This window comes from Mustela nivalis (genome assembly GCF_964662115.1).
Source record: "Mustela nivalis genome assembly, chromosome: 7".
NCBI classification, from domain to species: Eukaryota; Metazoa; Chordata; class Mammalia; order Carnivora; family Mustelidae; genus Mustela; species Mustela nivalis.
In genome coordinates this window covers 49,611,523-49,638,577 of record NC_139026.1, presented here as the reverse complement: position 1 = coordinate 49,638,577, position 27,055 = coordinate 49,611,523, and the positions used below count along the sequence as shown (strand labels likewise).

Genomic DNA, 27,055 nt, shown 5'->3' with positions numbered 1-27,055 from the left:
TAATCACATGAATTTTAGATAACTGTACAGCTTTATAAAGACACTGGATGTCACAGCCTTTAGCGGTGTGACTGGTGCCTCGCACAGTATCTGACAGAATGGATGATTAAATGGACGAATGAAAACAATCTTCTGAACTCTTCTATTTTGGTGACTTACACAGCGTACCTAAAACAAGGAAATAAATAATCTCATTTGTACCATATTTCTTTACTTAATAAATAAGTTGCATTGATAAACAATTTTGATAAACATAATTTAATATCAGATAGTGTCGTCTATTTATTATAAAGTTCCTAAGACTGCCAAATCTCCAGAAATCATTACTTTCTTAAATTTTCTCTTATATTTGGGTATTTTATTTATAGTTGCATGGTCACAATCAATCAGAGTGGCTAGTGTTTGTTAGATCTCTTTAGACCAATTTGGGAAACAAATCTGTGCTATGTGTCCAATGAGATTACTTCTCCCTTGGCCAAATTTATGTTTTGCTTTAGACCTATTCCCCATCCCACCTTATCACCCCCAAACCACAGCACTGTTCATTTCCTATTTGCATAAACAATCTGATGGATTTGAATATCTTTTCTTTCGAGGTTTCATCATCCGAACATACTGGAGTTGGCTGCCTATTTTACAGAGAGTGAGAAGTTCTGCCTGGTTTATCCATATATGAGAAATGGATCCCTTTTTGACAGATTACAGTGTGTAGTAAGTCATGCCTATGACTCTCCCTGGCCCTCTGACCCCCTGAAGCCCTGAAGAAGCTGCTGAAACGTCCTGTGGGATCTAGGAGGCCAACATGGATTCACAGGAAGGGATAGCCTCCAGTGGCTTTCCCAAGGAAGTAGAAGTCTTTTTCATCCATTAATATTTTACTCTTAAAAAAGACTGCCTAAATACCCAAGTTGTGGTGTGTTGTGCAGCACGGTGGCCAAATGATTTGCTGGGCTCTTACTCCTTAGCGCTTCCATATCTCCAAGGAGTTTACATCAACTACCCTTATTTCTTAGATAATTTTTATTTGCATAACTTCACACAAAGTACCATTCAATACAAAGGATAGACATAAATGTGATACAGACTCCTTAAAGAGAAAGCGGTTGAATACACGCCTTGATTTCTCATGTCTTTGAAAGATAAGTTTAAAAATTCATTCTGAATAGGTTACATTTCAGTTAGGATAAGAATAAAAACATTATTCTTGATAATCCACACTATTAGGCCACAGATATTTTTAAGTCTTATTTAATGAACTTTTTTTTTAAAGTTCCACACCCAGTGTGGAGCCCAATGTGGGGCTTGAAGTCCTGACCCTGAGATCAAGACCTGAGCTGAGATCAAGAGTCAGATGCTTAACTGACTGAGCCATGTCGTGCCCCTTATTAGTGAACTTTTAAACATAGTTACTGGCCATATTTTGATTAAGCTAATGTTAAAATTATTGGGTATTTCCATTGGCTATAAAAAGGCCTGGTACCGTTGGCAGCAGAGGAAAATGTATCTTGAATTACAAATAGGTTGTGGGAAACCAAAGTGTTCATTGCCTAGCCTTTCCCCGCCTTATCATCTGCTTTTCTTCTGGCACACTCCTATGTAATGAGGACACACGTTTCACTCCCATACCAACTACTGCTGTCTTTTTAGGGTAACACGGCCCCACTCCCTTGGCACATTCGGATCAGTGTTTTAATTGGAACCTCCAAAGCCATTCAGTACTTGCACAACATGGAGCCATGCTTGGTCATCTGCGGCAGTGTATCAAGGTAAATTATCCCAGAGATTTAGGTGGCACCCAAAAGCCCCTTTCATCATCATGGGTGAGTCAGACTTCACACTGTTCTCTACCTGTAGCTTCCCTGGTATGTGTATGTGTGTAAGGATTAAGAATTCTCATCTAAAGGGCGCCTGGGTGGCTCAGTGGGTTAAAGCCTCTGCCTTCGGCTCAGGTCATGATCCCAGTATCCTGGGATCGAGCCCCGCATTGGGCTCTCTGCTCAGCGGGGAGCCTGCTTTCTCCTCTCTCTCTGCCTGCCTCTCTGCCTACTTGTGATCTCTGTCTGTCAAATAAAAAAATAAAATCTTAAAAAAAAAAAAAAGAATTCTCATCTAAGAAGGGTGTCTGGGTGACTCGTGGTTTTGGCTTGGGTCATGGTCTTTGGGTGATGGTCCCAGGGTTGTGGGATAGGGTCGTGGGATCAGCCTGTGTCGGGCTCCGCCCTCAGTGTGGAGTCTGCTTGGGATTCTCTCTCCCTCTCCCTCTGCCCCTCCCCCACCCACCTCCACAGGTGCATGCGCAACCTCTCAAGATAAATAAAATCTTTTAAAAAAAGAAATTCTCATCTAAGTATTTACAACCTTACTTTTTTTTTAGTGAAGTATAATTGACATATAGTACCCAATTAGTTTCAGGTGTACATTACAGTGATTCACATTTTTTTTTATTAATGAAAATTATCTACCCAATTTAAAAAGCCACATTTATATGGCCAAAGGGAGAGTTTATATTATCTTTGGGAATTATTAATGAACAGCGTAGAATAGATACTATTTGTGTAATTATTCCTGACACTAAACTTTGAAATGAACCTTATTACTCTCCCTTTTTCCCTTTTAAGTGAGTTTGAAGGAAAGGTTAAGTGACTTAAACAGAGATTCCAAGCAAGATAACAGCAGTAGACAGTAGACGGTAATTAAAATTCTCTGTCCCTGAGTCTCCAGTGTCTTTATGATTCCACTGAGCCTAAAGGCTCTTAGCTGTACGTATTCATCTGTGACAAGCCAAGCAGCAACTCCCGGTGTTCATTTTTGAGACACGAGAAAATTAGAAGCAACATCTTCCATCCTTTTTTTTCAGGAGACCTAAAGAATCATTCAGACAGAGAGTAGATACTCTGTAGCAAAATCCCCCTGGTGGATTTTTCCTGTGTGCCCTTCATCTCTAATCTGTCCAAAAGTAGGTAAATGCACCGTGGCTGAGAAGCGGGGATGACTGAATTTAAAAGGCTTCTGCCTCTTCTGAACCATCTCCTGGTATCTTGAAAAAGCTTTTAGTGTGCTTTTGAGTTGAGCAAAGAGGGACCGATTGCTTACTTCTTTGTTTTTCTGGTGGAATGAACTCCGTATCAAAAGACTAGATTTTTCCTGAGTCCTGGGTGTGTGCAGAAACCACAGACAGGTGTCTGCTCCCATGGTGCTGGGGTAATTCATCAACTCTGCTGAGAATCAGCACAGAGTGGGTGCTCCCTCAGGAGACCTGGGTCAGAGATGCACAGCAATGGAATCAGGGATCTGTCCCAAAGGGCTGAGGTGGTCACCCCCAACCAGAAACGACCCACCTACCTCACCGCCAACTCAGCCCAGTATTTTATCTGATAAATAAATATCTGGAATATTGCTGTGCATATATTCTTTTGGTTTAAACTTAAAGTAAGCCTAGCTTCTTTTCCGTCCCAAGGGGTAATGCATTAATGGTATTAATTTTTCTTTTGTGTGACTGAGCTCATCACATCCTTTCCTGAATATGGAACTTGATGGAAGAGAAGGGTGAAAAGAGAGAAGAGTGTCAAGGTTCTGGTCCTTGACAGACGAGGGAGACAGGGAAGGCCACCAAGGGAGCGTCAGGATGGAGAGCTACACATCCAGTCCCTGCCCATGGCCAAGGTTTTCAGCAGCTGGGGATGTGCCCCAAAGCCTCTTTCTGCAGGGATTAGGTGAGAGCTCAGGCAGTGGTCTGACACCCACTTTTTCATTGTAGATAGGTGTCTTCAGGCGCGTTCCCAGGAAGTAGGCTCAGAAAGGAATGACTTGGCCACAGGAGGGTTTTATTTTTTTATTTTTTTTTTTAAAGATTTTATTTATTTATTTGACAGACAGAGATCACAAGTAGGCAGAGAGGCAGGCAGAGAGAGAGAGAAAGGGAAGCAGGCTCCCTGTGGAGCAGAGGGCCCGACGCGGGGCTCGATCCCAGGATGCTGAGATCATGACCTGAGCCGAAGGCAGCGGCTTAACCCACTGAGCCACCCAGGTGCCCCCACAGGAACAACAGGACCGAGGAAGGGAGGAAGGAAGGCAGAATTGGGCAGTTGGAGAAGCTGAGCTGGGATATGGTGGTAGAGTCTGACCAGCCCTGTGTGGGACTGTGACTTGGACTTTGACTTGGATGAGGTAGCTCCCCTCAGCCAAGGGCAGGTTCCAGATAGAGGTTTAGCTGTGCACCGTCAGCAGCCACCTCTCCCTGCTGGGGTTTGTCTCCCTAAGGAGGATCTGGGCCATACCCCTGCAGTCACTGTCGTCCCGGGGAGAGAGATGACTGCCTCGTGCTCTGCAGAATGGACCCAGATGAATTTTCTTTTTCATCTGCTTCCCTCCCCACTCACCTTCTTCCCATCCTTTCCTCTTATCTCACTATCCCCTAATGTTTCAGAGACATCTGATTTAAGAAACCGACTTTCTGCTAATTGTGATTCTGAGCAAATTGCTTAATTTCTGTAAGCCTCAGTGTTTCTCTGTGCAAAATGCTAATAAAAGACTAACAGCATCTATCTCTTAGGATTAGGTGACATAAACTACATATGGTGCTTGGCAAAGAGACTGTGCTTATCAAATGGTCAAATGGTGGCTTCTCTTATAATTGGTGGAGATGTGGTAGGAAGCCCATGGCAAAGGCTAAGAGATACCATGGCCAATCTGTCCGTTTGCTTACCGCTCTTAATCCATTCAAGATGCTATAATCAAAATACTAGAAAGTGGGTGACTTAAACACACTCTTATTGCTCATGGTTCTGAAGGCTGAAGTCCAAGATCATGGCACCAGCTGATTCTGTGTCTTCTGAAGATCCACTTTCTGACTCATAGGTGCCCATCTTTCCTCTGTCCTCATAGGGTGGAAGGGGCAAGGGATCTCTCTGGGCCTTCTTTTATAGGGTTACTTATCCCAGTCATGAGGGCTCTGCCCTCTTGACCTACTCCCCTCCTGAAAGTCTCACCTCCACATACCATTCCACTGGGGGTTAGGAGTTCAGCTTATGAATTTGGAGAGGAACACAAACATTCTATGCATGGCATTCACTTCCATCATTCGCTTACTGTGTTTGGAAAGTAGGACCCACAAACCAAGCTCTGTTTTAAGAAAAACAACTTCTTATTTATTGAACATCTTGAACATCACGTTTATTTTAGGTTACAAATATTTAGGGAACATCTGTTGTATGGAGAGTGTTGTATTAGACCACGTCGGGTGGTCATGATATTGTCCATGAAGGTTCCACCTGGTGAGCAGAGGGATAACACCAACACAGAAAATAATACGCTACAACGCTAGAGAAGCCCTGCCTGGTCTGAGAAGGGTCATTCTACTTGCAGAGTTCCAAGCCCAGCCTTTGAGGAGATGGGTCATAGCAGTGGATTGGTTGAAAGAACAAGAGAGAATATTCCTAACAGAGGCAATAATTTGTTCAATGGAAAGATCAAATAAAGAGTGTTTAATGAAAGCAAGAAAAATGGGTTGACTGGAGAGGAAGGGATGAGACTGGAGAAGGAAAGGGCTCCTGGGAGGGATGAGGAATGTGGGGGGCAGGGCTACAGTGGGGTTGCATGCTAAACAGGCTGGAGGGACTCTTGAGACGTTCCTGGGACTGTAGGTGAGAACAGAAAGATTCTGGAGTCTCTTACGATGTCTCACCCTTAGAAGGAGGCTATTTCTTCCTGGCTAGTATCTCAGGTACTTGTCTGGATGTGGTCAACTATAAAATAATTACAGAGTGCCCAAGAGAAAGAGCCAGTGGCTTAATAGAGTGCCCAACAGTATCACAGATACAGAGCAACCAAAAGAGATCTGGTCAGAGACAGAGAATTTCAGGGAAGAGGCAGAATTCAAACTGGATATGCACTACCAGCACATTTTATGTTTTTTAGGTGGTGAAGGGGCTGCTGAGGGTTGTTGCCTTTCTGAGTTTTCCAAAGGGATCGAGGACTCAAACATAACCATCTATCAATTATGCCTGCTTGGGCATGTGTCAGGGTGTGGCATTCCGGGGCTGTGAGCATTTTTTTGAGATTATGATTTCACAGGGCTCATCAGTGTGTCACTGTCTGTTCCAGAGCAAATCAGTCCCTTCTATGGCCAATGAACTCTTGGCCTTTCTGCTGAGCTTGCCAGCGAGAATGTTAATTAGTACCAACTATAACTATGGGTAGACCCTCCCCCTCCCCCTTTCCTTGTGTGCACCTGTTCTCTAGAAGCTGGAATGAGATCAACTTCTTTCATTCGGGGCACTGAACGCCTAATGGTAACGACATTCAGCCTCCAGCAGTCTTGACCGAATGTGGATTGGTTGACCCAGATTACCCTCCTGATTCTTTCAAATGAACTCTTCACTTTGCTTTAAATTTCAACATCCCTGATTCTTGGTCCCTGTTTGTGCAGGCTAGTGCTTTGAGGAAGGTCTGAGATTTCTATTCTTCTGCCCGTGTCCAATACATTTTCTCATTCTTTGGAAGGAAAGGCCACTTCTAGGAGAGATGTCATTTTATTGCACGGCCCTAATAATTGGCTCGAAAAAAGACATCTCCAAAGGTGTTCGGCAGTGACCTTTTCTAAGATTAAGTCAGCGCTCTGTTTTTGATGGAGTAAGAAAAGGAAGATATCGTTACCTTTATTTTCTTTTCTTCATTTGGACCTCAGATTGATAAGTCGCAGGAGAGTTTTCTGTATATCATTTGACATCACTAAATAATGTTTTTAATAGTATGAAATAACATGGAACAATGCACGCAAAGTAAAATGAAGTTTAAAAAGCCAAATTGAACTAGTATACAGTGTACAGTTATGACTTTGCAGAACTACAAATTCATGAATTTTTCAAAAGATTAAGGGGTGCCTGGGTGGCTCAGCAGGTTAAGCCACTGGCTCTTTCTCTTGGCTCTCAAGTCTTGATCTCGGGGCCATGAATTCAAACTCTGTGTTGGACTCTGTGCTGGGCGTGGAGCCTAGCTTAAAAAAAAAAAAAAAAAAAGCTTAAAACATACCACACTATGAATTTAGATGGAGAGACTATGGCTTTTTCACGAATGGTTTGTTTTTTCCTTTTCTATCATGTTTTCAAATTTTTTTAATTAAGGATTATGTTCTACTGTTATAATAAAGTAAAACTCCTTGTCTGGAAATGGGTAGGTGACTTCTGCACTTCTTCCCAGAGTTAGGGGGAGGCAGTGAGGTAATGAGTGTGAAGCCCAGGGCCAAGCTTGGCAGTAAGCTCTCATTCCTCCCACGTCATGGACAGTGTCTCTAAGCATCTCGTCCAGCCTGTCCTTGGACCCTTGCACAGCACGTTATTAGTACTCCATTTGGATGCATCTCTAACCCCCTGGAACTTCATTTATTTTGAGCTAAAATCTGTCTTCCTGTAACTTGCCCATTAACCGTTGTTCTACCACTATGATTATCTGTATATACTCCAAGGAAACACAAGATGAATTTCATTTTACATTTGCTTGGTAATCAAGAGTTTCTTATCTTTTATGAGTAGCTGTATAAAAAGGTTTTTTTCAACCAGCTATGGTAAATTGAAAGAGTAGCAAATGGAAAAAAAAGGAGGGTGAGGCTTTAGTCCTGGCTCTGCCATTAAGAAGCTATTTTGCAAAAAAAAAAAAAAAAAAAAAAAAAAAGACAAATCTTTTTCATCCCACATTCCATCATTGATGGATTAGTAATGACTTCCCACCTGCAGTGTTGAAAGGGAACCTGGGGTGGGTGCATTCTGAACTCAATTAGTGATGTCTGCCAAGGAACCTGGAAGATGCTTTGGCAACATTTGGGCCATCTATTTGCCATCGAGGGAGTGGTGTGGGTCCGCTTATGGTTTCAAATTCTCTTAATGAACAAATTGATCAGATCAACACATGTTTGCTTGATATTGCCTATGGACTCAGCATTATGCTTATGTAAACAACATAAGCTGGTTTCTGAGTAAGTGCCAAATGGTATTGTTGGGGCAGCACAGTGGGAAGTTGGAGAAAGGAACACCACTGGAATTCAGGGTAGCAGAGTGAAAACTTCAGGGAAGAAGTGAATCTTGGGCTGCAAAGAGGATTTGAATGAAAAATAAAATTTCATTTGAATGAATATGAAAATAGGTACCTTGCAGGTGAGGGGAACAGTATAAAGAAAGTCCCCAGATGGACAGTATTGAGCACTGCCTACGCAGACTGCCTTGGTGAGTGCTAATGGATTCAGGGGGGCTGATCAACTGCAGACAGATTAAGGAACTCAGTGAAGGTCAGCCTGACTTTAGACATGACATAAAAGCTCATTGAATAATTTACTCCTCCCAACAGCCCTGAGTTTGGGTATCATTGGTCTTATCTCAGTGTGACAGAGGAGAAAGCAGACTTAGAGAGGTTTGTAATCGGCCTCTATCCCGTGTCTGCAGATGGTGAAGGAGGTAGGGTTCCAGGTTTATGTGGGTCCAACAACCACGGTCTTACTAAGCGATTAAGTGTTCTGAGCCAGGATTCCTGGGAGCATGTTGGTTTTTTGGGCAGACGGAGAAACTGGGCAGGAGAAGAAACCATCACGAGTGCAAACTTGGGAAATGTTGACATTGAGCGCCTAGTGAAAATGGCAGTAGGCAGCAGACTTTTAGGGGAGATTAGGCCTGGAGGTCTATTTTGGGAATCTTCATCTTGTTCAAGCAATGAGAATAACTAGTCTTCTAAGGAGACACTGAGGACATAGCTGTAGAACACCCAAGGAGGAAGCCAAGCCCACATTTCAAAGGTATTTTCAAGAAGTCTGGTGGTTTAGTTAGCCCAAAAATGTCTTAGTAATTTGAACTCTTCAAAGAGAATGTTATAAAAACAAAATTCACTTCCAGATGGTGGAATTTAAGGAGGAAAAGGATTTAAAGAAAAGAATCTTGCAGAGTTGAAGTCTCTGTTCTTGGCAAAGTCTCTGTTCTTCGGGAAACGAAGATGTTTTTGACTTACAGAATCACATAAAAGCATCTGAAAGCAGTAAACCTTCTTGTTATTTCCGTCCTATCCCTTAGCCGGCTTAATTGTTTTCACATTTATGAGTGATTTTAAAGTGAAATGCATTTTATCCTCGGCATTTTTCATCCCAGGCATTCATTCCTGTTAATGTTTCCAAAGCCGAGATAATCTCAGTGAACGTTTCTAATGTTTCCTCTAAGATCATGTTCTCTGTCCGTATTGCCATGTGTCTCCTGCTAAGTCAAACAGCATTTCATACAAGGGAGGTGGTTTCGGAAGGAAAGGAGGGGAAAAGCCATATGCTTGAAAAGGAATTCTTTAAAAAGGGAAAATGATCAGAGATGGATGGTGGTAGTTAATGCGTGGAGAATTCCCGTTGTGAGGGACTAGAAACACTGAGCGGCTGGGTGGGAGGCCAGAAGCCACAGATAGGCCCCTTCCTACAACCCTGACACCCTTGCCTGAGGACCCAAGCTCCGCCTACATTTACCCCCCAGACCTGATGTGTGTGGCCAGGACTCTGGCTCAGCTTTGTGTTTGGTAGGGTTGTAAAACCTGCCAGGAATGCAAAGTCCATTTGTTTGGTTGATTGTTTCATTAATGAATCCTCCTCCCTCTCCTCTCCCTGCACCTCCAAAGACGTACTTTTGTTTTTCAGAACCATTTTAGACACGAGCAATTGCTTTTCCTCAGATTTCCCTATTTCCCCCGAATGTCTCCCTTCTTCTAAAATTTCCAGATAGGTTCATTTTTTTTCTCAGGGCTGCCAGCACAATGAAATAGTACATAAATTTAAATTTGCCCTATTAATTATGTTTGCCATCACTGTCTCTAAACCCCAACATTCACCTATTTACACGCATGTGTACAGATGTGCATGCACACATTTATGCCAAAAATTCTATGTTTCTCTCCACGATCTGGAGTATCTGGAAATGTTACTTTAGTCAGGTCAGAAGGTCTCTGGAAGTCTTCTGGAACTCAACAGATGCCCTGACACTAATTCACCCGAGGAGCCTCAGCTCTCCAGGGTCATCGTGCATCCGTCTCTCAGTACTGCGGTGACTTCAGACTGGTGCCTTGAACCTCTAGAGCTACCCAACCAGTTTCCTGGGATTTTAGGGTGGGTGTAGGATGGACAAAGGCCAGCCTACATCCTTCAGAGTATATTTCAGGGCCCTCCCTGTGTAGCAGGACTTCTGATTACATTTTCTCATTTAATACTTACAATAACCCCGAGAGGCGAGCCTTTTCAGATCTTTTACCCAGGAGGAAACTCAGCCTTAGGGAAGTTGTGCTGGTTTGGTTAGAGACAAAATTTCACATTAAAGGCGGGAATATGGGTCACTGGCTGGGCCTTTACATGGAGAGCCTAGGACTCATGAAGTCATCAAAAAGCAATAACCACCTTTAATACTGTCTCTGAGTTCTGCCTGGGTTCAATGGAAAAGAAAGAGAAGGTCGTGCAATTGGAGGGAAAAGAAAGGGCTTCAGTTTCGACAGATGTATGGCTTGCTGAAGTGGTGGGGGAGAGGGTGTGTGTGCCCTTTTCCGGTAACCTATAGATTCCCTGAGAAGCTGGATCTTGCCTCATCTGGTGAGGTATCGGTATGGTGTCATAACAGCAGTGACAGATAGCAAGATGTCCTGTTGCCTCAGGCTGTCACGAAGAGGGCAGTGGGTCCTCTATCTCTGCGACCAATTCGTGGGAGACCAGACTTTTCTGGAGAATTACCAGGCACTCAGAGACTGGGCTACTTTGTATCAATAACTCCCCCTAAAATCCCTTAAAAATACATCTTTTTAAAAACCAGTTGTGTGCTTCCCTGTCAAATGTGTATTTGCACTTCCATTCAAAATCTGCATTAAAATCTAGAGGTATCATCATGCTTTAGATTTTAGGCCCAATGGCTTTGACTAAATCAGGAGAAAAACTAGTGTGCAAAGAAAGCAAATCTTGTAGCCTTTGGGAGGTTCAGGTCCCCCAGAAAGAATTGTTCTGGAGACCCCCGGCAATAGAGAGATGGAGTATGTGACTCCCCAGAGGCAAGATACATATTGACCATCTTGTGTAGGATTTTCCCTGTCTCCTCAGTGTACCACCACTGATACTTGTCCTAGGAGAATCAGCTAGAGAGGTGATGGTCTGTGTTATAGTAAGTAGCTTTGTGGGAAAGAGTAGAGAAGCAGGTTGTGGAGACACAAAATTGAAGGTGTGGACCATTACCTGTATTTCTCGTCTGCCTCGTTGGTAAGCATGATAGTTAGCAAGCTGCCCTTTTGTTCAATTAATTATAGGGTTATATGATTGCAGTTAGTTTATGTTGTCTTTCTTTTATTAGTCTGTTTTTACACCCATATTATTACTATATTATATATTATATATTATCCCATATTATTATATAATATATAATTATTTATAATTATATGATATTATATGTTATATATTACCCCCATATTCCATTGACCTGCTTGATAGTTGAAGGCATAGCGTGTTCTATTCAAGGCTGCAGTAAGGGAAAGAATTAGGATGGAACTTACTGTTGAAGGGTCTTTTGCAATTCCTCCTTTCTTAAAACAGAACCTTCTACCTCAGCTCCTGCTGACTTTTGTTTAGAGCGGGGCAAATCACTGCACTCAAAATCCGTGTTACGCACTCAAAAGTGTGCTGGTCTTTTCACCAAATATCATCATTAAAAGTGTAAATGCGGTGCCCTAGGACAATTTCACACTCTTACTGCCGGCCTCTCACTGACCCGAAGTCCTCTGTGGGTGATGTTGTGTCACACATTGTGGTTACCCGTTCCCCCAAAGTCTGTTGGAAGCACGAGTCAGTTGCTGACAACTTCCCACTCACTTTGCTGAGGGCCAAACAAAGGGATTAGATTACGATTTTGTTTTTGATGCTTGGTTGTTTTTCTTTTCTCCTGTGCGTAGAAAAGACCCATTCTTCAGGAATTCTAAATGTTTTACAGAATCAGCTTTTGCATCCTCATGGGTCTAGCATTTTAAGTTATGATTTTATTATACCTTCCTTAGAGCTGGAGTTGAGGAGGAAGAGGGCGAGATGTTTGACACTGAAACTCTGGCCTTCGGAGCTTTGCTGTCCCTCTGTGCTGAAATCCAGTGTGTGCGTGCAGGGGGAGGGGGTGTGTGCAGAAGAGAGCGAGGCTGTCAGTGCGGCAGAAGCTGGAGAGGCAGAGGATGGGGTTCTGGTAATGGCAGTTAGTGAACCTCTCTGCCCATCTCACCTCCCGGCACATGTGGCAAACTCCTAAATTAAGTATCCTGGTGCTCTGAAATGATCAAGAGATTTCCAGAAGCTGCCTCCTTGGTCAGAACACAGAACACTTGACGTGTACATGTACCTATGGAAGAAGTAATTATGAACTCTATGTCTATTCTTATCTGGAGCTGGAGAGAAGGTAGGGTCTGCCTCTAGGGGGCGCACATCTTCAGAGGTTTGTCAGGATAGTCAACACTGTTTTCCAGAAGAGATAGAAGGTGAGTGACCTAGTTGTACGTACCCAGGCTGCCCTTGGGAGCTACCAGGTTTGCCACATATGGAGAAGAGACAAGACCAGGAGAAAAATAAGGACTGGGATTGATACAGTTGAGGACTGATCCAAGTCTGGAGGGCTGGACCCTCTCTAACATTTTCATACATGCCTGGGTCCCACAATAGGTGTGGGCGCTGGGACTGACACATGAGGTGGGTTCTTTGGATTTTGCAATTCTCCTGCCACCCTTAAAGGACAGAGAGTGACATCAAGTTGAGAATGTGTTCTTCTGGATCCCTAAAGGGTCCTGTGGAATGTCTTCATGCTGTCGTTGGCAACTCAGTTCTAGACAAAGTCCAGGCTAGAAATCTTTTTTTTTCTTCTTTTTTAAATATTTTACCCATTCACATGAGAGAGAGAGAGAGAATAAGCAGTGAGAAGAGGCAGAGGGAGAGAGAGAGAGAGAGAGAAGCAGACTCCTCACTGAGCAGAGGGCCTGACACAGGGATTGATCCCAGGAACCAGACACCATGACCTGAGCCGAAGGCTGATGGCCAGCCAACCGACTGAGCCACTCAGGTGTCCCCAGGCTGGAATTCTTAAAGACCCCAGCTTTGAATCCTTGAAACAGAACTAGGACTCTGAGTACTCTCGATTATTAGAACACCTGCAATTCAGACCTGTGAAACTAGATTCTGCCTATCAGCCTACCTGTACAGGGCCAGCGGGGGACTTCTAGAACTTTTGTAAGATGCAATATTTTTTCAGGATTAAGAATTTCTTATTCTTTTCCCATAGCTATTAATACTATTTTTAAAAAAAGATTTATCTATTTATTTTAGAGAGTCAGAGACAGGAGTGAGAGGAGCAGAGGGAGAGGGAGAGAGAATCTCAAGCAGATTCTGCACTGAGTGTGGAGAATCAAGAGTTGGACACTTCACTGATGGGCCACCCTGGGGCCCCACTGTTACCACCTTTTTTTTTTTTTAAGATTTTATTTATTTATTTGACAGACAGAAATCACAAATAGGCAGAGAGGCAGGCAGAGAGAGAGGAGGAAACAGGCTCCCCGCTGAGCAGAGAGGCTGATGTGGGGCTCGATCCCAGGACTCTGGGATCATGACCTGAGCCGAAGGCAGAGGCTTAACCCACTGAGCCACCCAGGCACCCCATCCACTTTTAATCACAATAAGTAACACTGTAACTATACCACTTGTCATTTTTGGATGGGCAGGCCTGGTATTAGAAGCTTTGGTTTCCAGGAACAAAAAGCAAACTCTGAAGACCTCCCCAAGCAAAACAGAGAAACAGAAACTTTCTCTTGGCCCACCCACCCCTTTATCAACATTTATCTGCCCTCTTATGATTCGTTACTAATTTTCATCTTCCTCACCATTTCTTGGGCATTATTGTATGCCAGGGAGTGGGCTGTTTGTATTCAGGTCCGTGAGTCCTCTTGTTCGCCTCATTTCATAAGCAAGGAAAATAACAGGGAGGGGAACGGGACGAAGTAAGCTAGCCACAGTCAAGGAGCCAGCGAAGGGCAGAGCTGGGTCTCCCAGCAGGTGTGGGCTGTGTGAAATGCACGGGCTTACCCTTTCCCATCCCTGCTCAATTACCTTTGAGGGTAAAAGTAAGCTGAGGCTCACTTTACCGTCAGCCACGATGTTAAGTGATTCTTAAGGTTTTTATGGGACAGGTGGCTCAAACTGACTCTAAACACTTCAGCTTTACCGTGGCAGGTGTTTATCTTCTAAATAAGTCTCAGACACATTTTTGTCTTTACTCCATAGAAAGTCCGTAGAGATGGGACAGTGGACTAGGGTTATCCTTAAGGCAGGAGGATTCCTCACCTCACGGCAGGTTAGTGGCTCTCCGCTGATAGGCTGGGCATTCTGTGGCAGGGCTCTAGGCACCTAACGAGTACTTGATTATTAGCTGATTAAAACCCAGTTCATGTCCTCGTTGTGAATCAGAAGAGCACAAGGAAAGCTGCTTTGGTTTAACTTTAGTTTCTCTTGCTGGCAAAGCATCAACTTGACCCAGCAATTCCCTATATGTATCTAAAAATTTGAAAAGCTCACTGTTCCTAAGTCAGGTTTCCAGCATACCTTATGTTTTTAGGATTGACTGATTGATTTGAAAGAGAGTGAGAGCGTGTGCACAAATGGGGTGAGGGGTGGAGGGAAAAAGAATCCCAAGCAGGTGCCCCACTGAGCATGGAGCTCAAGGGGGCTCAATCCCAGGACCCTGAGATCACGACCTGAGCTGAAATCAAGAATCGGTCGCTCAACTGACGGAGACCTGCAGGCGCCCCTGGTTTTCATTGTAGAGTCTCATATAATACTTGTATATATACTTTAAGAAAAATGAGAAAATATCCTCTAGTTCATCGAAGACTATGTATGTCTTTGTGTTGTTGGCATTTGGAATTAACTGAGCATGTCATTTTGTTTTTCACCAGAATGCCTTTATGTTTTTGTCTTGTTGGTCCTTGATTATAATTTTAGTGCAAACATACTTCTGGATGATCAGTTCCAACCCAAACTAACTGATTTTGGCATGGCACACTTCCGACCCCACCTGGAACATCAGAGCTCAACCATAAGCATGACCAGCAGCAGCAGTAAACATCTGTGGTATATGCCTGAAGAGTACATCAGACAGGGCAAACTTTCCATTAAGACGGATGTCTACAGCTTTGGGATTGTGAGTACCAGCTCCCAGTCAACCAAGGAGGAAAGCTGATGGCCAGGAATGCTCTAAATTCTAAGAAATTTTTTTTTTAAGGGTTTCACTTTTAGACCTATTGATTTCCTGTTGCTCTTGTCTTATATGTTAATGTTATGTAATCAAAGAGTAAAACGTAGTCATTGAGTAGAGTGAACGTTATCTATTGTCAAGGTTAATCACTGCAACTGACTCTATGTAGGTGTTTAACATATGTAACTCATTTTATTTTATGTTTCCCATAGGTAATAATGGAAGTTCTGACAGGTTGTAAAGTGGTGTTAGATGATCCAAAGCATATCCAGCTGGTAAGAATTGTCTTTATTTCTGTTCCTATCTCTCCGTCATTTCGGGGGTAGAGTTCTGAAAGATAAAGTTGTCTTCTTGTCTTCCTAGAGGGACCTCCTTATGGAACTGATGGAGAAGAGAGGCCTCGATTCATGTCTTTCATTTCTAGATAAGAAAGTGCATCCCTGTCCTCGGAATTTCTCTGCCAAGCTCTTCTCTTTGGCAGGCCAGTGTGCTATCTCGCGGGCAAAGTTAAGACCATCAATGGATGAAGTGCGTACACATGGTTTTATTCAAAACCAAGCCCACAAAACAATGGAAAATCTAAATTGTGTCTAATTGAATTCTTTATCAGTGGGGCAAATCCAGCCCCTAACAGAGAATTCTAGTCTCATAGTTTTTGCAAGTCACCAAGTCACAGTATTTGGTACTCTGGCAGAGGTCATTGCTAAGTAAGACCAGGGCACCACAAAAATTTAATGAAAACACTTGAGTAGTCCGAAGAGAATTTTATTCAACACTCTTTTAGAGATCTGGCCCATTAAAAACGCATTCTATATTTCCTCTATTGATTTTTTAAATTTACTCATCAATTTAATCATCCATTCACTGATTTGCTTATCTGTTCACCAAATATTTAGCTAGTGCTTACTTGGCATGTGCCAGACTTGGTTCTGGGTGCTGAGGGTACAATAGTAATCAAGAGACAGTTGCTGCCCTCAAACTCACAGTCCAAAGTGAGAGTCAGATTACTTAACATGGCATTCCAAGATGGAGACATAAGCGTGATTGTAGGTGGAAGCCTAGATCAATATGGGAGCGTAGAGTCGGAACACATACCAAATCACAGAAGCCCTTCGATGGAGGTGACGGCTGAGCTATAGTCTAAAGAATGGTGAATTTAGGCAACAGTAAGGACAGAAAGACATATTAGTCAGGGAGAATCCAGCTCAGAGATGATGGGTTTTATGGCACTAATACCGCAGGCAGTTCATGGACGTGGGATATGGTGATGGAAAAGCTGGGGTGCTTAAAATGAAAGAAAGTTTCAGGTGACAGAGGGACATGAATTCCATTCTGGGATTTGGGCTTTTACCCTGAGTCTATCGTGGAGCTATGAAAGGGTTTTAAACAAGAGGTCAACAGAATCTAATGTAAGGAGCACTGGCCTGGGAGTCAGAGCGACATTTTGGGCTTAGCACCACCAGTAAGAGCTATAAGACCTGGAATCTTGGGCCCAAGATATATAGTGGAAGAAACATGGAATTGGGAGCCAGATCTGAGGTCAAACAACAGATCTGCTCCTTACTGGCCAGTGATATTCATTCCCTTTATCTGAGCCTCAGCTTTATTATCTGTGAAATGGGAACAATAATGTTGTTTGTGCGGATTAAATGAGGTGATGTGTATGGAAGCACTTTGTAAGTAGTGAAGTTCTCTAAATGTATTTTAAAAATTACACGTGTGTGTGAAGAGATGTTACATGTTCTTCCAGACAAGGTCAGCAGTTTTCTCAACTTGGACTGCACATCCAAATCAACTGAGAAGCTTTTAAGATACAGATTCCTGGGCCCCTATCTTCATATGTTGTTGGTGATAATCTTTAGGTTGGGGCCAAGGGATCTGTATTTTAAGAAGGCTCCTAAAGCTAATTCTGGCATTTGACAACTACAGATTGTGTCCCCTGGACCCTGACCATTTCTAGTACTCCACATATTAAGGTTGAAGTAGAAATGTACAGAGACTCACCCCAAGTCACACAGTAGTTGGTGGCAAATCTGAGCCTCAACTCAGGTCTCTTGGTATTTACTTCAGGCGAGTATCTTTTATATTTGGCTTTAAGTCTTTTAATTTACTCATTAAACTGAAGGAGTTTAGCTAATTTTTAATACCCTCCCATTCAGAACTCTATAGTTGAACTTAATTCATGAAAATAAGAGAATATTCCGGAATAGGTAGATAGAAAAAAAGGTAAAAGGAGAGGCTATGGAAGTTTAACATAAATATTTCTTTGCTTCTTGGTGAACTAGGTCCTAACCACTCTTGAAAGTGCTCAAGCCAGCTTGTATTTTGCCGAGGACCCTCCCACCTCCCTAAAGTCCTTCAGGTGTCCTTCTCCTCTGTTCTTGGAGAATGTACCGAGTATCCCAGTGGAAGATGATGAAAACCAGAATAATCATTCATTGCCTCATGATAAAGGTTTGAGTAATCATTCATTGCCTCATGATAAAGGTTTGAGAAAAGATGGAGTGACTCGAAGAGTTCCATTTGAATGTAGCCAGTCTGAGGTGACATTTCTGGGCCTTGACAGAACAACAGGCAGCAAGAGAAATGAGCATGCTTACAACAGGCCCAGTTCTTCTTGTCCAGAAAGTTGGTCTCCTGAGCACGCAACTGTATCCCAGGACCCAAGGACCTATGTTACAGATATGGAACCTTCGGCAGAAGCACCAGGCCATTCATACAGGAGCAGGCCAGTGGAGACCAGCAGTTCCTGTGACTTTTCCTGGAACGAATGTGAACCGTGCAAAAAGGAATCGATTTCACCAGAAGATAAAGAAGGAAGCAAGTATTGCTAAGGCACCTGAGTATAGGTACCGTCTTGGGAAAATATTGTCACCATAAGTCATGCTAAGAGGACCATCAATGCTGAGTTTAGGTGATGGAGATCAACAATCTGCACAATGCCATTCCTTTCTTCCCAATCTCTAGGCTTAAACCTAGGCTAAATTAGAGCCATTCAAAATTACTTCAGATCATGAGCTCTGACTTCAGACAAACAAAACCTACCAAAAGGGGACTGGGTTCTACTGGCTTCTTCCTCATCAGCGCCATGAGCCCTCGGAGCCTACAGTCTGCTAAGTGGGTTCAGTTCAGTTAGATCCCATTGTCTGGTGTAGCTTGATAAGGTTGTAGGAAGTGTCTAATTTGTAAATGTTAATAGATGCCCTTTTAAAGAATTACCTTTTGGTTTGTTCTAATTAACTCTTAGTATGTTTTCTGTTCATCCCTGTCAAGCCTGCCTACCTGAAAATGAACCAGATTCGCTCTTGCCTATGACATGTTTGCCGTAGAACGGGGATTCTTGCCCAAGATCTGGATTTCTGTATTTAAATTCTTAGGATAGTTTATCATATATCATATGTTGTTGGCTATTACTACTTTTTTGTAAACAAACTTAGAGACCTATTATATTCTGAGAAGAATGTATGAAATTTTACTCAAGTAATTTTTGTTTCTGAGAAAAATGCCTGGTCACAAGGTCTGTGTCAGCTTTTTGTTTGATACTCTACCTGCCAACTCTGTGCCTTTACTCCTCCTGTTTACTGGGTCTCCCCCTATTGAAATCCTACCGAGTCCATCAAGGCCCAGCAGAACTGCCTCTTCCAGGAAGCTTCCCTGATCTCTCCAGCCCGAAGTACACACAGTTCATCAGCATTCCCATAGCATTGTTTTGTGTTTCTATATTATACTTGTTACTTTCTGAATTGTAGCAAAGCTGCCTGTGCTACCTTCTCTCTCACTGGATTATAAACTACCTGTACTCATGTCCTATTGTTGCTATAATAAATTTTGACAAACTTAGTGGGTTAAAGCAATGTGAGTTGGGGTGCCTGACTGGTTCATTCAGTAGAGCATCTAGCTCCTGACCTCAGGGTCATGAGTTCGAGGCCCACATTGAGTGCAGAGATTACTTAAAAAAAATAGATATATATATTATTTTTAAGTAATATATATATAAATTATTTTACAGTTTACAGTTTAAAAATATATATGTATATATTTTGAAGATATATATATATATAAGTTATTTTACAGTTCTTAGGTCAGAAGTCCTTGGCATTCTTTCTGGAGGCTCTAGGGGAGAATTTGTTCCCTTGCCTTTTCTAGCTTCTAGAGACTACCTGTATTGTCTTGCTCCATCCTCAAATCCAGCATTGTGGCATCTCTGAATCTAGATTTCTCTTTCTTTCTCTCTTTGACCTTTTCTTCATCTCCTCCTTCTCTTACTTTGGCTCTCCTGCCTCTCATAAGGATCCTTGTGATTGCGTTGGGTCCACTCAGATAATCCAGAGAAATCTCTGCTTCTCAAGACCCTTAATTTAATCACATAATTCACAGATTTCTGGGATTAGGACATGGATATCTTGCAAGAGGGGTGGTGGGAGAGGTGGCGGGGGAGAGAGCATTACTCTATTAGATTTCCCGAGTGTGTAGGAGCCAACTCTAAAAGGCCTAGTATGTGAGCCTGCACTGAGCTGTTTTTTCCTTACAAGTGAAGTTGAATTAAATTATCCCTAAGAACCCACATACTAAAAAATTCAGCCACAGTAAACATTGCTGAGTCAAGTGGGGATAAGGACTGTCTTTATGATGATGGATAGAAACATTTCAAGAAAACCATTACCACGGGTTAATGGAATTTCCCTGTCTAGAACATTTATAATAAAAGGGTAGACCTGTAGCCTTCTATGCATCAAAGGAATAGGCTCACACATGTTTTTCTTTCCTTTTTTTTTTTTTTTTTTTTGGTGAGTTATTAGGGTTGGGTTAATCATAGATTGGAGTCCAGATTTAAGAACAAATGATTAAAGAAGGAAGTCATCAGGAATCAGGGTCAAGTGAACAGACCAAGGTCAGAAACATGAAGCTACAATTTGGGAAAAGGGCCTCATGGTGAGGTTGAAACACAATAAGCCTTAGTCTGATTGAGTCTGATTGGCGGGCCACATAAAGACCCAGGTAAGCAGTTGGGAGAGGTCATGCTCAGGCTGGTCCTCAGGGACCCTGACTACCCCTGCTCTCTTCCCCATATGTTCATGGCACCTGTTAACAATGCTCCCAAATTGCCATGTCCCCAGACCAGCAGGGGCCAAAGGGTTGAACTAGACTTTGGATGATTTCAGTTCCTGCGACCTGTCCTACTTTGGAAACTCTTGATTATCCATGTTAATGAAAGGAAACATAAAAGCCTTTGATGTTTGGCTTTATTTATGTAAGCCATTACAGACCGATTTAGCTTATCTTAGAAATCTAGTCTGAAAATCTTTTGGCTGAACCGGGGAATTAGCCTGGGATTGCGTGCAGTTGCCATTAATAACACAAAAGTGGTAATCAAGACAATCAAGGATTGACTTTATGTTAAACTGCTTTTCACTTTGAATACGGGCCTCCCAGAACCTTCTGTGAGAGGTCATAAAGGAAGCTGGGGTGAACACAAGCCCGCCATGACTCAGCCCATGTGGAGGCTGTTGGAATTATGTTGATCTGAATGTGCTTATTTGACTTAAAGCAGTGTTTCTCAAACTTTAGTGTGCATCCAAATGATGTGGAAGCCTTGTTAAGAACACAGATTGCTGGAGCCTGCCCCGTTTCTGATGCATGAGTTCTGCGGTTAGGAATTGGGCTTTCTGACAAGTTCCCAGCGGCTGCTCATGCTGCTGTTGTGTATACTCTTGGAGAAACACCACTTGAAAGTGTTCTCAAGTCTTTATAAATCAGTAGCTTCTACCTTTCCATTTAGGTGTACGTTTTTTGAGAGAGTAATCATTTTTAAAAATTCTTTTGTATTTACTCTATTACTTAGGATTTTGCTTAATTGGAGGAGGAGCTCTAGAAATATTATTAATCAATAATCTTTTTTGATAAGGTCACCCTGCTAAGGTATGACTTCTTTGGAAAACTTAAAGAGCAAGTCAGATTGGCTGGCAATAACCTGATCAGTGATCCAGCAAGCAGATGTCACTATGGCTGGAAATGAAAAGAATCTTCTATTTGAGTGATCTAGTCCTTGATTTGCCTTCTGGTGAGTGTGTCAATAAATGTTAATCGATAGGAATTCAATCTTTCATCCCACTATGGGCAATAAGAATGTACCCTCGTAGCTTCAGGAGGTAGAGATTCAGGTACATGAAGAAACTGAGAATGAGCTTCCAGTGTTCCCTTCGATCAGCAAACATGAATTAATAAGGAATGTCACTCATTTTCATCCTTATAACATACCATGGGCAATCCCCAAGGCCGATCCCATTTGCTTGTTAGGTTTTTCTTCCATTTTATAAGGCCCCTTAGCATAGAGAAAAATACTTTGTTGTTTTTGAAAATAGGTATGGAATTTCTGGCACTGTCACTTTTATTGACTTCTTGAGAATTGTTATAATGATCCGTGACTCACGGCATAATGGTGTAGTTTCATGGGATGGTACGTTAGCCTGTGTAAAAACAGCTTTTAGGACCTGAGGTGTGGTGAGGGTAGGAAGTGATGGTTATCACGAGTAGCATCTATTAAACATCTGCTAGATCAAGGCACTGTATTGGCTCCTGGGATACACCAAAGGAGGAGGAGAAGGCAACTGGCCCACTCAACAGTTTGGTGACATCTGTCTTTCGAACCGCATACCTATGGAACTGAAAGTAAAATGGTGAGGCAGTTACTGTGCACTTTCAAGAGGGGAAGGAAAGCTTTCGGAGAAGCTTGCTGGAGAGAGAGAGAGGGAGGAGAAGAAATAGCGAAGGGGGCCCAGGATGGACATCCGGGGATTGGGGGCCCAGTGCTATTGCAGAGTTCTGCACAACACCAGCTCTGAGGCTGGAAGGATAGGGCAGAGGGAGCTGGGTCCAGAGCTTTCTGTATTTTTTCCTGTTTATCCTTCACAGTCAACCCGGACGTCCAAATCCCACTTTAGGGCAGAGAAGACTAACTTAGGGTAAGGAATGTGAATGGGGTCCTCCCAGATCTGGAAGAGCCACGATTTGAATGCACATCTGTCTGACTTCACGGCCCATGCTCTTTCTCATGCTCCACATGGTACATTAGAAGCCCCCGCAGATTCAAGCTCTGATGAAAAGGAATGGATGTGAAAAGTCATTCGTTGATTCCACAGTGTTCGTAAGCACACAGGTCTCGCCGGGTCTTTGGCCTTTTTCACTGTGCTGCTCCTCTGTTAAAGTTACCCACATCTATAGTCATTAGATGTGAGCTAAATATACTCACTGATCCAACCATTCATTCCTTGAATGAATGTTTATGGACTGCTTCCTTTGTGTCAGGGCTGTTCTGGGAGCCGGGGACACAGTGAGGATCACACCCAACAAAGATCCCTGCCCTCAGGGAGCTTATGTCCCAGTGAATAAATGAATGAATGCGTGAAAGGAAACTATTGTGGGGGAGTTTTAATTTTGGTTCTAATGCTCACTGGTGGCTCTCGGAGAGCAGCTTCACGGAGCTCTGATGTCAAGGTGTTGTCTGGAATGAGACTCTGGCTTCTTCGCCAGCTCTTTCTAGGGATTCACAGAGGTTCCTCCTTATGCTATCATACAGCTGATGTCTCCATGGTAGCTGGCTGCTTTGCTAATAGTGAGCACGAGGCGCACTCGTGCCTTGTGGCAATCATAACAGACCTGATTCTTCTACTGATATGGGGTTTCTTCAGGACATTTATTTGGCTTCTAATGGCGTCTTCCACTGGCCTCTTTTAAGAACTCTGAAGTACCTACATGTACCTTGCCTCCCTATAGCTCCATCATGTTAATTGTTGACTTCTCTCTTCTCCACAAAACTGAGACTTCCTTGAAGGCAGGGGCTATATCCTGCTTCTTTTTGTATCTCTAACAACTAGCATGGTACCTGGCACATGATATGGTTCAATTAAGAAGTTGTAAAATGAATGAACCAAACAGTCCTTTAAAACATCTTCAAATCATTGGCATCAAGATATCAAGACTGTCATCTACCCATCATCCAAAGTGCATCTTTCTTTTTTTTTTTTTTTAAAGATTTTATTTATTTATTTGACAGAATGAGACACACACAGTGAAAGAAAGAACACAAGCAGTGGAGTTGGAGAGGGAGAAGCAGGCTTCCGGCTGAGCTGGGAGCCCAATGTGGGGCTTGATCCTAGAACCCTGGGATCATGACCTGAGCTGAAGGCAGTTGCTTAACCAACTGAGCCCCCAGGTGCCCCGAAAGTGCATCTTTCTAATACCCATACTACCAGCATTCATTAGCCTAGATGGTTCCATCCTGCTATTTGCAGATAGAAAGTTTTTAATGTCAAATAGTAATGTCTGAGATATCTTGGAAAGGAAGAATTAGCCATTGTGTACATTGCTTATAAATTTGCCTCATGGTGGAAAAATTCCCAAACCATTTCTAAGCAATGGTAAACCAACATTTTGACAGAGGATAAACTGGTATTTGTAATAGTTTGTTTCCATCTTTCTGTCATATTATTTATATATATTTGATGGTCTATTGAAATTGACATGCAAGTATTTTCTTGGAAAACATTTTTCCTCCAAAGATCTACATTGCCTACCAAACCTTCACTTCAGAGCCTTCTTATGGATGTCATCTGTCTCATCGAAAACTTTGCGGTTATCTCTATAAATAGCAAGGGAATATTTCCAAAGTTTGTTTTATTGGCTCCTTAATTTTAAAATTTCCTGTAGAGCAACACTGATTGCAATGGAGGGTAAGCAGGTGGAAAGAGCCACTTGTGGGAGATTCAAACTTAGTCAACACTGAGGTGTCTAATAGTGTGGTAGATGCATTCATCACTTATGCTTTGAATGCCTACTATAAGGCATTACTATAAGTTCTGTTACTATAAGATCAAGGAAAATGATATTTTTTAAAAAATGACTCTTCTCTGGAGACACACCAATATTGGAATGAGGATGCAAACTGAAAAATTTTTATTCAAATCCAGGAAAACATCTGCTCTGAAAAGGGGTGACTTAAAAATTAAAGGTATCCCCCACTTGAAAATAAAAATAGCAACAAATATGTGTTTATTATTTCATTTGTTTTAATTGTATCCTCCCAGGTTGGCAAATATTAAAGTAATTTACAAGAATATGAGCAAAGGGGCATTCTTGTTCATTCTTGGCAGGAGTGAAAATTGATACAACTTTTCTAGAAGACAATATGTATCAAATTTGACAATATGTATCAAAACTTTAAATGATAAACTTTCAACCAGCAGTTTGTTTAGACTTTATCCTAATGAATAAAAATTGCACAAGTATGTAAATATGAGGGTAAAGAAGTACTTTATGATGTTTATGATACTAAAACTTGGGGGGAGCACCTGGGTAGCACAGTCGGTTAAGCATCTGACTCCTGATTTTGGCTGCAGTCATGATCTCAGGGCTGTGAGTTCAATCCCTGTGTCAAGCTCCACGCTCAGTGTGGAGTCTGCTTGAGATTCTCTCACCCTCTCCCTTTGCCCCTCCTTCTTGTTTTCTCTCTCTCAAATAAATAAATACATCTTAAAACAACAACAACAGCAGCAAACTTTGGAAACAGCCTTTAGAAATATCCTTTAGTAGAAAAATGGGTTAAATAAATTCTAGCACATATATACCATTGAGTCATATATGACTGTCATTAAAAATTATTTAGATCTTGTTTATTGCTATGGAAATTTGTTCTTGAAATATTATTGAATGAAAAAGCAGGCTATAGGATAATGTGTTCAATATGGGCCCATTTATAATACCAGGCATTTTAAAATAGTATATGTTTCATGCAGAGATCTTTTCCAAAAATGATGTCTTTTTCCAGGCTATGGCATTTGGTTGACCCTTAGTATCTTTAGACTTTTACGTATATGAAATTTTTATAGTGAGCATGTATCGTTTTTGTTACCAGGAAATAATACAGCTATTTTTATGTTGGAAAAAATATTCTATACATTTCTACATTTGCCTGGCTCTTCGCTTCGTTCCACCACGATAACAACTGGCAACTACCAGTAATCTTATATTCCATTGTCCTTTATTATTTCTGTCTTCCAATCCTGGTGGCCGAAGCCCCCAGGAAGATCTGTCTGCTAACCCCTGAATAACAGGTTTTGAGAGGACTTAGAGAAAAGCAATGTGAGATGCAAAAACCAGAAATACAGAAGCCGAAATACAGAAGAGTGGAGAACAGATCGCAGCGCACAGCTGAGAATGCTTTATAATTAATATTAGTTGATTTTGGTAAAATCTTTCAAAATTACCCTTAAGCTCTATACTTACAAATCAGTACTTTAAGGAATGGCCTACAGTTAAATTTAAAAAACTTTTTTAAAAAGGTCTTTGGAGAAGTAGATTTTTATTAACCATCAAGTATCCATTCTTCAGACTTGTGTCCCACTATCTCTTTTTAGCCTATGTAAAATTTTTAACTTGATAAATTTAGTAGGCTCGGGGCTGTAGTTATCAGTTGAACATAAAACTTGCCACAGTGCAGAAAACATGTGACGAAATACTGCGTTTTTCTCCAGCAGGTAGAGTTGGAACCTATGTAACAAGGCTAATAGGGGCCACAATACATTAATTATCCAGGGAAATAGCAAAGTGGACTCCAGGGTAAAATACCAATTCTAATGAGTTCTATCTGGAAGGACTGTTTTGTGGGCACAAGTTACAGAGGATGTAAACATGATAAAAAACACTTCCGAGACAAATCCTGGCTAAAAGATAAATTAGTGTTGGCTTCTTAAGAGCGTAACATGGCCATGAATTTTGTTCTCTTGGAACCAGATAAATGTGTCACTGCTATTTTTGTGTTTCCTGGAAGAGAAACACCAGGTAATACCATGGTACCATCACTGCAAAGATTTCACAAAAGAGCCGTTAAGGAGCGGTACCTGGATGGCTTGGTCAGTTAAGCCTCTGACTTTTGATTTTGGCTCAGGTCTTGACCTCAGGGTGGTGAGATGGGGCCCGACATCAGGCTCGGTGCTGGACGTGGAGCCTGCTTGAGAGTTTCTCTCTTCCTCACCCTCAGCCCCTCCTCCTTCTCATGCACATGATTCTCTCTCTCTCTCTCTCTCTCTTAAAAAAAAAAAAAAGAGACAGTGAGAGAGAGAGACAGTAGGGAATCTAATACATAAACATAGTGTAAAGCGAAATCATTCCAACAGCACACTTGGGAGAAGCATACCTAACTTCTGGTACTCTTCTTTATCCGATTATTCACTGATGATAATTTCATGTCCTCCTGAAAGTGTATTGGCTAATTATAGTGTACTTGCTGGACCATTAAACATTGGATCTTGTGATATTTCTTTTTATTTTATGTTTGTAGCATGGAATTTTTTTTTCAGGATTTTTTTTTTTTTTTAAGAGCTGCAGTGGCTTTAGCCAAAGGCAAATATTAAGCTGTGACCTTTATTATTTTTATTTCATGTACCCTGGAGGAAAAATGTAAGATTCCGGTCTGCCTACAGAGCCAAGTATGCGTGTTTATATTAGGTCACTGCCAGCAGCTCTAAGGTGATTGCCTGAGACAGGAGGAAGAGCCATCTATGACATTTTCATTATGCATTTGTCTAGCAGTTTGAGGAGGGGGAAATAATTCATGTGACTAGTGGTATCCTATCTGGGCTATGAAAAGGTATTTCCCTAGGGGTGCCTGGGGGCTCATTCTGTTAAGCCTCCAGCTCTTGATTAGGTCATGATCTCAGCATCCTGGGATGGAGCCCTGTGTCTGGCTCCCTGCTCAGCCTGGAGCCCCCTTGAGGATTTCTCTCCCTCTCTCTCTGCGCCTC

At 42.1% G+C, this 27,055-nt stretch overlaps 1 protein-coding gene across 1 annotated transcript in view; it reads left to right on the top strand.

Annotated features, from left to right (window-relative positions):
- Positions 1 to 19,114, top strand: part of IRAK3 (interleukin 1 receptor associated kinase 3) — a 49,562-nt gene extending 30,448 nt beyond the window's left edge. The window contains exons 7-12 of the mRNA XM_082738259.1: positions 597 to 711; positions 1,648 to 1,766; positions 15,005 to 15,203; positions 15,470 to 15,532; positions 15,621 to 15,785; positions 17,543 to 19,114. Of these exons, the coding sequence (XP_082594385.1) occupies positions 597 to 711; positions 1,648 to 1,766; positions 15,005 to 15,203; positions 15,470 to 15,532; positions 15,621 to 15,785; positions 17,543 to 18,091 (1,210 nt within the window). The 3' untranslated portion in view covers positions 18,092 to 19,114. The remainder of the gene's footprint in view (positions 1 to 596; positions 712 to 1,647; positions 1,767 to 15,004; positions 15,204 to 15,469; positions 15,533 to 15,620; positions 15,786 to 17,542) is intronic.
- Positions 19,115 to 27,055: the final 7,941 nt, after the last annotated feature.